General features: G+C 38.1%; 1 protein-coding gene across 24 annotated transcripts in view; it reads left to right on the top strand.

Moving 5' to 3' along the window:
• Nucleotides 1–13,943, top strand: part of PARD3 (par-3 family cell polarity regulator) — an 814,705-nt gene that overhangs the window by 768,605 nt on the left and 32,157 nt on the right. Inside the window, exon 23 of one of the 24 annotated variants that reach the window (XM_036350641.1) lies at nucleotides 2,670–2,697. The exons of the other annotated variants lie outside the window; for them this stretch is intronic. Within the exon in view, the coding sequence (XP_036206534.1) occupies nucleotides 2,670–2,682 (13 nt within the window). The 3' untranslated portion in view covers nucleotides 2,683–2,697. Of the gene's footprint in view, nucleotides 1–2,669; nucleotides 2,698–13,943 lie in introns of those variants that run through there. 24 annotated transcript variants of the gene reach the window in all.

A 13,943-nucleotide genomic window follows, 5' to 3' on the forward strand; every position in this document is an offset into this window, starting at 1 on the left:
GAACATTAAACTGCAATAAATTTATGTAATAGCTGCTCCATTACTGGAGAACAAGTTTATCTTCTAATAAATTGATGTTTCTTTTTACTGTCAACTAAACCCAAAATTTACACCAGAGGAAGTGAACCTTAACATTAAATAATTACTTCAATGCCACTAGTGGTAAGAAAGGGTACTTACTACCCTACTCTAAAAGGGCTAGAGCAAGGGAATGGTGTTTTCCTCTGTTAATTGTTTCTGGAAAACATAGTTGCTCGGGGGCTTTAATTGAAGTAGGAACTATGCCCTTTCAAAGCAGACACTGTAAATACTGTCATCATTTGGTATGAATTACACCATAAGGGAAAATACTAAAAGTTTTATTTATGTTGAAGGGTAAGGGGGAGAAAAAGGTTTGCTTTTTGGTTTGTCTGGAGTTATATTTAAGATAATGGAATAGATACTTAAAATTCTCTGGACCTTAATATTTAGTTCTTCTTTCCTATAAGACTTTGAATGAAACTGATTGCTAATAAAAGATACATCTTGGGCAAAGGAATTATATAAATTTGACTGACTTCTGGGGGATATGAATTAAAACGGCCAAAGGCTGGTTTTCTTATTTTTGCTTTTATTATACCTCAAATATGATACTCTTTTAGGAATGATGTACCTCAAAGACTTCAATTGCTGATCTCATGTGGAATAAATAAGAAATAGTATCATGTTTACTTTAAATTTATATTTTTAACTAAAAGTATATTCTGAGAGAGACAGACAGACAGATAGAAGGCGTGCACACTCTTGATATATCCTACTTCAAGTATGTCACAGATGAGAAATCTTTCCCTCCAATGTCTACGCATCAGGAAGATGTAGCCCACAACAGAGTGTTCACACATGTGCCCCCCTGGAGTAGCCCTGAGCTAAGAACCCACATACTTGCATTGCCCTAAGCCTGCCATCTCCTACTTTGTTGACCTTGGCATGTTATTTTATCTCTCTAGATCTCAGTTGCCTCATCAATAGAATAAAGGGATGGATCTTGGCTTAGCTTCCTTGTACACCACTACTTGGACATTGGTTGAACATAAAAGTACAAGAAAAGCAGTGTTACGGTCCGCTTGGAAAGGATCACTCTGAGTTTTAACAGATGCTTTGCTCCATTTCTTTCTCCTTTGTGGTCAGGTATAAGCTGGCACAGATCCTGCCTTGGTGAGCTTCAGACACCAAGGCCAGTTTTGAAAAGTGCACCTGAATTCCTGTGACCTTTGCGTCTTCTCTTGGTTCAGTAGCACCTTGGCTGGCTGCTACTCTTCCTGTTTTCCAGCTCTTCTTTGTTAATGGAAAGATCAAGAATCCTGTGTTTCTTATAGCAAAACTAATCTTCATTAAAACCTAAACATGTTAAATGACTTTTTTCCCCCAAAAGAAAGTTGTTAGTAAAGTGTCAAATTAAAGTCTTTGAACATTTTAGACATAGAGATTTGAAAATTTTACCATATCAATCAACTTATAAAGGTCAAAAGCTTTTCATCAAAATTTTAATTTTAAACAATTTATGTCTGGAATTCAATATTGTTGATTTTTTTTTTGTTTAGAAGTTTGAAAATCTTTGAAATTGAGAGAGAAAAATGTCAAACCAGAGGAAAAAAATCTATTATGAATATCATGCTCACAAAATAAGTAAAGGGTTTTTTTTCTCATTTTATTTAACTATAGTTTAATTTTAAAGTCATGTTGAAGCACTCTGATACAGTAAAATCTCGATTAACTACAAGCAAACCCACAGCTAACCAATGTGTTTGAAAATTAATTACACTTTTAGAAGAAAAAGGTAGTTGCATACAAAAGTACTGCTGTTGGGAGTTTGTAAAAATAAATCAGTGAGAAAGCAAAAGGTCTTTTGGGACAATGCCTGATGAAGCAGGAGATTCTTTTATTTTAAACCTTTTAGTTAGCATTTTAAAATATAAACTGCACATAATAGGTATTACTTTGAAAACATGGAATTTACAAAAGAATGATGCAAGCCACTTTCAAATCCATCAATAATTCCAAACCAATATGCCACACTTTTTGTGTTTTCTCATTATAATTCAGCTAAACATGAAATGAGAAATTAAATTGATTGGCATTTCTAACTCTTTTATTTCCTCATTCCAGGTAGATTATTAGTACATCAGGACATGGCCAAATTATGAATAGAAGAAAAGCCTAGAAAATTATTAATTAAAATTATTAACTACTAATTATGAATTTAGGAGCATAAATGGAGGTTAAAAATTATTTGTCAAGAAAAATATTTCAATGATCTAAAAAGGGTTTAAAAATCAGTAACACATACCAGTTTTTCATTTGGGCACATTTGTCAACCAGTGGTAGTTGACATCATTTCAATGCCAACAGGAATCCCCAAATTGGATTGTGGCAAAGAAGGAAACTTTATTCAGTACAAACTGCTCAATTGTGATACAGCATGGCTGTGAAAACAGCACAACTGTGTAACAGCTCAATAGTGTTTCAGCTCAATTATAAAACAGTGCAGCATGGCTGTGCCTCCCAGGGCCAGGTGGCCTAGGGCTCTCTCCCGCTAGACAGCTCTGCTTCGGTCTGCTTCACCTGCTCTGGTCTGCTGAGCTCTGCTCCTGTGCTGCTCTCCTCTGACAAGATTATCTTTGTTGTTTCAGCTCCAGCTGGTGAAAAGCAGTCTTCAGTCTTGAGTGGAAAAGTGCACATTTGAAGCCAGAGGGGAACTGACTTATGTAGATAGAAGTCCCCACCCCTGAATCCCTGGTTAGTCTGTCCAAATGAGGACTCCAAATCCTAACAGTTTGATTGGTCCAAAGAGCATTGTCCTGATTGGTAGAATGGAGCTGTTCTGATTGGTCAGTGAAAATGCTGATGTTAATATAGCTCATAGCTAAGATTAGATGGGGAAAGTCACAGTCCTATTGGTTGAAAGACAATTCCAGGAACTCCTTTTAAAGGGAACTCCTTTCCAAGGGCTGGCTCAGATGGCAGAAACAGTGCAGACAGGGAGTTCAGTGCAGGCTTCTCCCTGAAGTGCAGTTTGTGTGACAGGCCTCTGTGTAGAAATGGCTGCTGGGCTCTGGGGTATTTTTGTATGTTTTTAAGTTTGAATCCAGTTGGTCACTGAGAGCCTTTCTTATTAGGTATTTCCTTTCTCAGGGTTCACACATCCAGTGTTCTGGTTTAAAAAACAAAAACAAAAAACTAATCAATGTATGTTTCTATTTTTATTCTAGTTCTCAAAAACATTTCAGAGTTAGCCACTCATAAAATGTACATTATTTTCCATTTTAAGTCATTTCAGGAAAGCCATATAGAATTTAGCCATGATTTAGAATTATGACATGAGCATTAAGCACTGCATTATACTGGAATTTTTATCTTTTTTAAAAAGCTTAATTTTGTGTAGGTTTTTTTTTTTTGGCAATTATGCTATCATTAAAGACAGAGATTGCAAAAACAATGAAAATATTAGCCTTGAATTCTATAATTGGTTCAGGATTAAAGAATTAAAATAATGGTTCTATATTTCTATGTTTGCATGATAAAACCTCTCTAATATTCATTTGGGGGGAAAAAGGAAACATATGTAAAACTTTAGACAATAAATAAATTAACCACCCCCCCCCCAAAAAAAAAACACCTCTCTAATATTAACAAAAGAACATGGTAATCATTTTCATTTTATCATTAAAATCTATCAGGTTTTGTAATTTAATTTTCACTGCTTTTTTATTTCAAGTTTTTATAATGTATTCCTGATTTTTGCTCTTCTTTTAGTTTTTCAAGATTTTCACCTGTAATATTAAATTCCTTTTCCTCTTTATTCAGACACCCAAATGTATATTTTTGTTTGAAGCACAGACTAACTGTGAGTTACAACTGGCTAACCTTTATATTCCCAGTGGTATTATTGAAGAAATAGTAAAATGCATAAACTTTCTTCAGCTCTAACCTATTAGAATATCTTATATATCCTTGCCATTTATTAAACAGTTCATGAAAATCACACACTGTAAGCATTAACCCCAAATTATAACTGCTTCTCTCATTGTTAAAAAAGATGACAGATGCAGTTTCTTATAGGCAGTAACATTTAATTTTCAAGAATTTAGCCCTGGCCAGTATGGCTCAGTTGGTTGGGTGTCAGCCTGTGCACCAAAGAGTTGCTAGTTCAATTCCAGGTTGCAGACTCAATCCCCGGAGGGGGGTATGCAGCAGGCAGCTGATCAAATGTTAGGCTCTCACATCGATGTTTCTCTCTCTCTCTCTCCCCCTCTCTCCCTTCTTCTCTCTGTAAATATCAATAAAAATAAATTTTAAAAAAGAATGCCCTTAAATTCATCGGGATACCTGGAAAACATTTTCTCTCCCATCATTTATTCATATAAAGCTACACAGGGTAGCCAGCTAGCAATTTGGGAAGACAGAGGCACAGAAAACTCTGCTTCTGTACCTGTCCTCCTTCAAGGGCCTACAAAAGTTCAATCTGGATTTTCCCACTATCTTGGGTTTTGAGCTCTAACATTCACTCTCACAATATTCAAAAGTCATTTGTTTAAAAATTTTTATTAGAATACAGTTTCTGAAACAACTTTGATAATTAGTTTTGTAATGATAGTTTTTTAAAGCTTGCTAAGTAATATTACTTTTGTGCCATCTTAAGCCAATGCCTCATTGGAGGTGTGACTGCAATAGATTTATAATCTTTTCGGTTAGAAACTGAGTTGGACTATTTCTGTGAGATTTTGTAGTCAGGAAAAGCCACCACAGGCTCATAACAGAATGTATTTTTTGAGTGTGTTTGTTGTTGCTTCCTGAAAGTATGTATGTCTGTGCACATATACATGTTCTTTGTAGCTGAAGTAATTCCCCTCAAAAAAGTAAAGCTAAATTTGTCTCACTCCTGCCTGAGACCAATGACAGGCTAGTAAGGAAGAATGATGATATTATTTAAAAAATGGGTAAGGGTTGCATTCCTGAGATTTTCCTGCTGATAAAATGATGGCCCTGTTACTGAATGACCACGGAGGAGGAGACAGGCGACCATCCCGGTTAGTTATCACATCAGAAGCAATGCAGTATTAACGGTGTGGAGACTATCTTTTTAACCCAGAACATAGCTGCATGTTTTTAATTTGTGATGATTTATTACACTGAAATTGGTGTGAAATGGACAACAAATCTTGGGTGTCAGAATCTGAAAATGAATTTTATCAGCTGAGGAACGTGAGTGCCTTTGGGATTTGTGTAAGTTTCTCATAATTCTTTTCCTAGTATAAATGATGAGTAAAACTGTGAAAATAAACTGACAATGGCATGATATTTCCTAAGTAGCTAATTTCACATGTATACAAACACATAAATATAGCATTTAGCTTCAGTTTAGACTTTGTCTATAATTCAAGGTAGTTTGTACATATCCAAAGAAATATTTGTCTAAAAACTTTAAAGTAAATATGAATACCATTTGTTGTAGTTCAAACATGTCTATAGAAAAATGCAAACATTGTAACAAGGTTTTTACTAACTTTTGTTTTTCACTGTTCAAACTTGAAAGAGAATTTATACCTCTATACCAATATAAAAATGCTAAGATTGATGAAAAAGCTGCCCTAGTTAGAAACTAACTTTGCATGCATAATTAATTTGAGCATCACATTCCTACTTCACAAGCAGAAGAGAAATTGAATTCAGGTGTTTAGTGAACATATGGGGGATTTACTGTGAATTTATGACCTGTGGTTTGAGTGTAAAACCCCAAGAAACTTGCTGATAAAACTTAATGAAGCTTGTGCAGAGGAGCTATTTTTATTTGTACTTTGGTAATTGATACATTTCTTGGTTTAACCTTCCCACTCCTTCCCCGTATTGCTCATAAATCTTCTAGTTTGAGCCATCCATAGTAGAAAGCCCCAGTCTAAGCCAGGCTACTCTAATGCTTAACTAATCTGAAAGTTCAGTTTGCTTTTTCACAGCATTTGAGTCTATTCTTTCTTTCTGTTTTAATTTAGCAATTTATGCTTCCTTGCCTGAATAGGTGACAGGAAGCAAACCCATGCACGCTCGGGGGAAGTACTCCAGGTTCTTCCAAGAGAAGCAAAAGCTTTCTCAGGGAGGGTGACACCACTTCACTCTGTTTTAAGTAAGCAAAGATGAAGGCACAATGTAGCTCACTAAAACAATTTAGGCGACAAATTCGTTACCATTTAGCGGTTTTTCTCCCCAAGAATAAGCACATGTTCAGAAAGAGGAACCTGTCACACACCCAGGATTTTACAAAAAATGCTACTGATTTGAGTGCCAGGAACAAAAACATGTTGCAAGTACTCCATTTTACCGTACAGTTATAATGTCTTTAAATGAGAAACCTGTGTTCGCTCACTAATTTATAGCAATTACAAACTCAGTTCTGACATCTGTGGATTTTAACTCTTTGGTGATTACAGGATCAGGAATACTTTATGGAACTGCTCATCAGTATAGGAGAGCATCTCAGTGAGGAGCGCGTTGTTTACCCATAGTCTCTGAATGGTGTCAGTTCCTGGGGGTTGTGCTAGAATCACGTTTTAGTTCAGTGACATTCTGCCCCCAATGCTTTAGTCATCCCTGTTCAAGAACTTGTTTGTATCCACTTTATCATGCTGACAATCTGTCTGTTTTGAAAGGATTACAACTCTGCACATCCGTGCATGACATCACAGTGAAACGTTGCTTAATGATCTGAGACATTTTTGGTTGTTGCTGGCTGCCTGTTTCTAAAGCTAGGTGACAGGCCTGTCCTACATGTTTTCCTGGTGTCACTTTTTTGCCTAATCCAGTCCTGGTGTCTGTTTTAAGTGATATCTATGAATTAGCTGAATTTTAGATTTTTCATTGGCCTAAATAAAGGGACTGAGTGTTTTCTCTTTCTTAGGATGCAAGAAGAATTAGTAATTGGACAAGGAAGGGAAAGGTACTCTAATTTTTTTCAATGAAAATCTTTCAAAAAAGGATAGTAATCTTAGGGTGGGATGTTTACATAATGTGCTGAATCTTTAGTCTTCCATTTGTGTAATTACCAAGGAAGTCAATAAAGAGATACCTTTACTTCAAATAAGTGACTAAAAAACCATGGGAACGTCCTGTGCAGGTTTGCATGATTACCTAAATGCATCATCAAGGCTCGGAGAAGTCACAGTCCTTGAGTGTAAATGGAGTCCTTGGAGCTTTAATATACTGCTTTCTCTTTTCTGAGAGTGCTGGGATAGACTGTACTGATGTTCAGAAGTCTTGATTGGGAATCCCAGAGCCTGTGCGACCCTAGGACTGTGACGCTCTGGCAAGCGGAGGAGAAAGAGCTCCTTAAGCAGCGAAGTTGGCAGTTAGCAGAATTCTAGCATTGTCCCTCCGGGCTGTGTGGGAATACCTGCGTGAGTAAGAGAAATACAATAGGAAAAAGCATCAAGTGTGGAGATTCATTGTTTCCAAGATCTGACGATATAATTCGGAAATTTATTTTTGTATTTTTTAATTGGGAAAAGAATAATGCCCTTTTGTATCCCCAGTAATTGGATGCCAATTGCAGGTGTAAAATTCACTAGCATTTGGAATAGAATTTTGTACTTAGGTCCAAAAATAAATTACTTGGGCTGAGAATTACATCTCAAAAATGAAAAGGCTAAAGATATAAGCTAATATGGTTACCCCAAATCTTTACTGTGTACCAATCTTTTGTAAATTGGGGGTTTGGATGACATCTGTTAATGCCTGGACCCTTGGCAAAATAAGTAAAATCAGTTTTAAAACCAAACTAAGTTTTGTAGACTCTGAGAGAGCAGGGCTTCGGATGGTTAACTGGGCTCAAATTTTAAAAAAACAGAGCCCAGCAGCCATTTCTGCATAAGGACCTTTCATGCAAACTGCTCTTCAGGGAGAAGCCTGCACTGAACTGCCTGACTGCACTGTGTTTCTGCTAGCTCAGCTAGCTGGTATAGAGGAGGTCCTGGAATTGCATTTCAACCAATAGGACTGAGGCTTTCTCCATCCAATCAGAGCTGTGCAGCTATATCTCCATCAACATTATCACTGATCAATCAGGATAGTGCCTTTTGGACCACTCAAACTGCCAGGATTTAGAGTCCTCAGTTGCATGAAGACAGACCAGTCAGGGACACAGAAGTGGGGACTTCTGTCTGTATAAGCCAGCTCCCCTCTGGCTCTGAGAGCGTATTTTCCTTTTCCACTGAAAACTTAAGACTGTATTTCCCTGGGTGAGCTGAAACACCAAAGACCGCCTCACTGGAGCAGGGCAGTGCAGGCCAGAACAGAACAGCACAGTGCAGTGCAAGGCAGAGCAGAGCTGTCAACCCAAGAAGGTTGTTTTGGGTTGAATAAAGTTCCTTCTTCACTGCACCCCAAATGGGGAATTCCTGTTGGCACTAAATTGGCACCTACCATTAATAGACAGTTTTAACCAGGAATATATCTCCTTTGAGATTCTAGCAGGTCACCAGTCTCTGCCAGGAGTGAGCCCTTGAGTTCAGTTTTACCTACTGACCTGGTTGGCAGGTCTAGTTTCACCACACGCTGGGAAAACATCCACATTTCTGCTTTGGCCTCATGAAGGCTAATTTTCAGAGATCACAGAACCAGAGTGGTGTGTTTTGGGTGAAGTGATTGGGAGGGAGATTGACAAAAGGAGTCACCTCTACATGAAATACAGTTTATTCTTGTACTATTATTTATTAATCATTGTATTATTTTCTATGCAAACTGTAAACCTACTTTTGCCCCACCCTGTATTTACTTTGTGCAGTTTTTCTCTGAGACCAGAACTTTGACATAACTAACTATATAAATGACAGTGGTAAAATTTATTCTTCAAATATGGTTCCTCTCACTTATTCCGTTCTCGCCAACATGCTTTTGCAACAGGTAATATTTGGTTGCAACTGTGGGTAGGGCATAGGTCTGTGTGCTTCTAGACCACTTTCTTTCATGTAATATGTATAACCCCCTAACATTTCTTAAAGCAATGTGGTGGTAGTAGTGTAATGTAGTGTAGTGGGGATGTACGTGTGTATTCAAGGGAGGAAGGTGTAGGGAGTTTGTTATCTTTTGTTGTAATGAAACACAAGAGAGCAGACTCACCTTGCCATTGCATTTTAAACCCCTATTTGTGTCACATCCACTGACATCCTGTTAGCCAAGTCAAGTCACATTGCTGACATTGGCATCAATGAGTACAGTTTTCTTTTCTTTCTTTCTTTTTTTAAATTATATAACATGACCATGTGCCAGGCATGATTTATTTACTTTTTGTTATGGTAAACTTTGTTTTAGAGCACTTTTAGATTTACAGAAAATCAGTCAAGATAAAACAGAGTTCTCAAATGCCCTACACCCGGCTACCCCTGTTAACATCTTACATTAGTAGGGCATCTTTGTTACAGTTAGTGAACCGATGATGACATGTTCTTATTAAGTCCATATTTTAGCCATTCGAATAGGTATATAGTGGCAACTCATTTTTGTTTCATTTTGTAATTCCATAATGACAAATAGTGTTAAACATTTTTTCATACTTATTTGTCATCTATATGTCTTCTTTGACGAAATTTCTGCTCAGATCTTGGCAAAATTGTACTGCCAATTGGGAAGACAGCCTTTTAAGGACATCTTGGTTGCTTCTAAGTTTTAGTAATTGCGAATAAAGCTGCAGGTTGGCATGCAGGTTGGGCTTTTGTCCATTTTTTTATTTTATTTTATTTTATTTTTTATTGATTAAGTTATTACATATGTGTCCTTATCCCCATGTTACCCCCTATCCCCCCATTCATGCCCGTACCCCCCTATTGTCTGTGTAATGGGTACAGTTTTCTATTGCTGCATAACAAACTAACAGATTCTTAGCAGCTTAAAACACTCGTTAATTATATCTGTGTCTGTGGGTCTGGAGTCTGGCAACAGCTTAGCTGAATCCTCTGCTCAAGGTCTCATCCAGTGCATTCAGGATGTCAGCCAGGCTGGGTTCTCACCTGGAGGCCCCAGGAGGCAGCATTGTTCCTTCTCCTGAAGTTGTTGGCAGCATTCTGTTTTATGCAGCCATGAGATCCATGGCAGCTTTCATCTTCAAGGCCAGAAAAGACAGAGATGGACTATTAAGATGGACACTGTTCTTATATAAGCACAGCAATGTGATCATGTATATTCCTTGACCTTTGTTGCATTTCACTGCATAGAAGCAAGTCACAGGCTGCCCACACTCAAGGGTGGGGCTTTGCACAAAGGTGTGAATAGCAAGAGGTGGGAATCATGCACCCACCTTAAAGTCTGTCCATCACAAATATTTGCTGAACAATTTTCCCTGCCACAGGGATGCGACATACAAAATATATACATGTTAAGTGGTTGTGATAAAGGTATAAAAATTTAAGAAAGAGAAACATACATGTAAGTTCTATAAAGCTGTTAAACAGTATTTGGGTCAGAGGACACTTACTAGTATTATTGACGAATTGAAAAGAACAGGAAGGAAGCCTTAGGAAAGCTTTAAGGAAGTGGAATTTGATATCTTAGATTTACTAGTAGAATTGTAAAAATGGAAAGAAAAGGAGAGGTTATTACAGAAAGATATGAACAGATTTATCTTACCCTTTTCTTTGGTAATTTCTCTTCTCTTATGATAGAGATTATAATTATCTCCCCCTATGAGCACCATCGAAAGCCTGCCAAGATTTATTACCTCCCTCTGTTTCCCTCCCCCTTTTTTTCTTCCATGGGAAGGAGAGTGTATTCTAAGATGGTACCTCCCTTTTAAAAAAAAATGAGTGGCTGTTTTCCCTTCCATTGAATTCTGGATCTTAAAGCTGTGCCCTCTAGTTCAATTTTTCAGATTTCCTTTCCCTAATTAAAAATGTAAATTTGAGCCCTGACCTGTCTGGCTCAGCGGATAGAGCATCGGCCTGCGGACTCAAGGGTCCCAGGTTCGATTCCGGTCAAGGTCATGTACCTTGGTTGCGGGCACATCCCCAGTGGGGAGTGTGCAGGAGGCAGCTGATCAATGTTCCTCTCTCATCGATGTTTCTAACTCTCTATTCCTCTCCCTTCCTCTCTGTAAAAAATCAATAAAATATATAAAAATTAAAAATAAAAATAAAAATAAAAATGTAAATTTGAAAGTACTTTTACTCCATAAAGAATTAGTCACATCACAGACTCCTCTCTCTCAGCACATACAGGTCTGAAAAGATAGGCCAGAACTCAAGCCTGCAGGGCAGTCAGTGTAATCAGGGTTTGACAGATCAGAGGGAGCAGACACTTTACAAGAGACAAGACTATACCACAATGCCCATTGTTTTAACATTTGTTTTTTGGGACTGTGACTAGGGGACCACTGGCCTTGTCTTGATGCAGTAAAAGTAAATAGCCTAGAAAAGCAACTATAAAGTCAGCAGCAGCTGCAGAATATAAAGTAGAAGTTGCAAGATAGTACACAACAGACATTTTTGGGGAGGGGGCTTATCTAGGATCTTAAAAAAAGCCAACATTTAAAATTTGGGGCGAAAATTGTAGTTCTGACTTTTTTAAAAAAAATTAGGACCCATCACCAGACCTATATCCCTTCAGGGCAGCAACTTACTAGAACCAAGTAAGAGCCTCCCCTCTAGACCAAGCATATTACTCAAATTTGTCACAGAATACACGTTGGTGCTTCCAGTGGGGTCTCCTTCACTCTTTAGTTAATGACCCGCAAGCATTGGAATTTGTCCCGACTATGAAGACTGTGGGCATTGTTTTCAAAGTATTCACCGCATAGCACCTGCAGTGCGTTTGAACATAAGCAGATTCCTGGGCCCTGCACAGGACTTACTGAGTCAGAAAACATCCAGGGCAATCTCAGTCAGTCAGCATTTTTTAACAAGCACTCTGGATGGCTCTCATGTATAATGTGCGTACGTGAGGACCGCTGCCATAAAATTTTTCCCATTCACTCTTCCTAAAGAGATGCTTGGATTGCCATCTATGGAGCACAGATACAGGACTGGTACCATGGCTGCAGTTAGCAGGAATTGGTACATTCAGCCCCTTTTGTGAAGCACATTGCAGTAGGCAAATCTGAAGGTTCTAAAGCCTAGTATACTGTGTGGTCTGCCTCTGACTGGAGAGGACACATCCCATGATAATTATGGCTGGGAAAACTTAGAGTTCCATATATTTCAGGGTGTTGACATGCATGCCAGGTTAGGAATCTCCAGAGTGTGTGATCCAGTGTATCCTTTCTTAACTAAGACTGTTCTGAACCAAAACTAACCCTCTTTATTTAGCTAACAGATAGGGTGTCCCAAAAAATACATACACACATTTTGAATAATTATGAAAGCAGTGTTAATTAAAAGACATTTTATTTTCAAAATTGAGCTATCACCTGTTAAAGTATGTATTCATTTTTGGGACATGTATGTGTGTGTGTGTGTGTGTGTGTAAGTTGTGTGTAAAATTAAGTTTTAGTTGGGCTATAAGTACCAATTATAAGGGGAAACTAACTGTTAGTATTGGACTCTACTGTCTTACTGTCCTCACCCTTCCTTTCTGTTAACTATTATTAAATTACTAGAGGCCTGGTGCATGAAATTCGTACGCAGGTAGGGTCCCTAGGCCCAGCCTGGGATCAGGGCCAATTGGGGCCTCCTGGCTGCCGGCCGGGGCCTCATTTCCCCTGCTGCCAGCTGCCGGCTGGGGCCTTCCTTCGTTCCGTGCTGCCCCCTCGTAGTCAGCACATGTCAAACTCCCGTCTCCCAGTTGAACTCCCAAGTGGACAATTTGCATATTAGGCTTTTATATATATAGATGATTTTTTGACTCCTCATTGAGTTTTATTGTCTCACTCACCCATCAGATTGACTCAGGTGGTATATTTATTCTACTCTCCTCAAAAATATAATGAGCAACTTTAAGTTGTCAATCAACCCAAATATAAGTTTGGGTTGGGTAGCCATCAGTACTAATGAAAATTTAAAATTTCCTTTGGCTTTCTTGGCAGAAGAGCTAACCAAGAACATTAGAAGTCTAAGTATGAATTATTGAATCATTATAGATGAGGCTGAAAAACAGAAGTGAGCAGCTGCAATGGTTTCATCGCTTGAAGCCAGGATTTTACCTTCAGATGCCAATGTTATTCCCCAAGGATGCTGAATGGCCTTCCAGTCTTTGGAAGTCCTCATCAATCATGAAAACCATTGCAGCCTGCTTTCTAATTTCAACCCTTAGAGGGGGGCTTTCCTAGTGTTAGGCAAGTTGGTTGGCATTCTCTAGGGCATAGGAGGAAAGGAAAAGAATGTGCAACAATGGTCTCACCAGCTGCTCAGATTCGGAAATAAGAGTGAGGTGACTTCCAGAACTCATCTAATACTATGAAAAACACTGAAGTTGCCAGAATTTCAAATGAAGAATACTGGGTCAGTCATGTTGGGAGATACACTTTCAATTATTTGCAAATAGTTAGAAGTCAATTTTCATCAATGGCGTGGACTTCATGAACCTAATAATTATTGGATTAAAGCTATCTGTGCTACATGAAAAAATAGAGAAATATTTCTAGTTATATTTGTCGGTCAAGCCTCCTATGAAAGCTATGAAGTATGCCCAGAACAGAAAAAAGTACAGCTGGAAAGATGGCAATGAGATTAATGAATGTTCACTTTTCTATCTCTTTGTCTGTGAGTGTAATGATTCTCATGCCTACACCATCACAGTTTCACAGAGAGAAACTGGGCATCACATTGGGAAGACAGTACTGAGAATTTATCTGTTCAAACAAATGTTTTAAAAGCCAATAGGAAAAGTAACCTGCCTGGCTCAAGAGTGTGGAGGTCAAGTTTTAAAGCTGTACATAAATATGGGCTGAAGCCTCATGTTGTCAAGTAGCACATTTTACAGGCCTACTCACC

The sequence above is a fragment of the Myotis myotis genome, unplaced genomic scaffold (assembly GCF_014108235.1).
Source record: "Myotis myotis isolate mMyoMyo1 unplaced genomic scaffold, mMyoMyo1.p scaffold_m19_p_1, whole genome shotgun sequence".
NCBI classification, from domain to species: Eukaryota; Metazoa; Chordata; class Mammalia; order Chiroptera; family Vespertilionidae; genus Myotis; species Myotis myotis.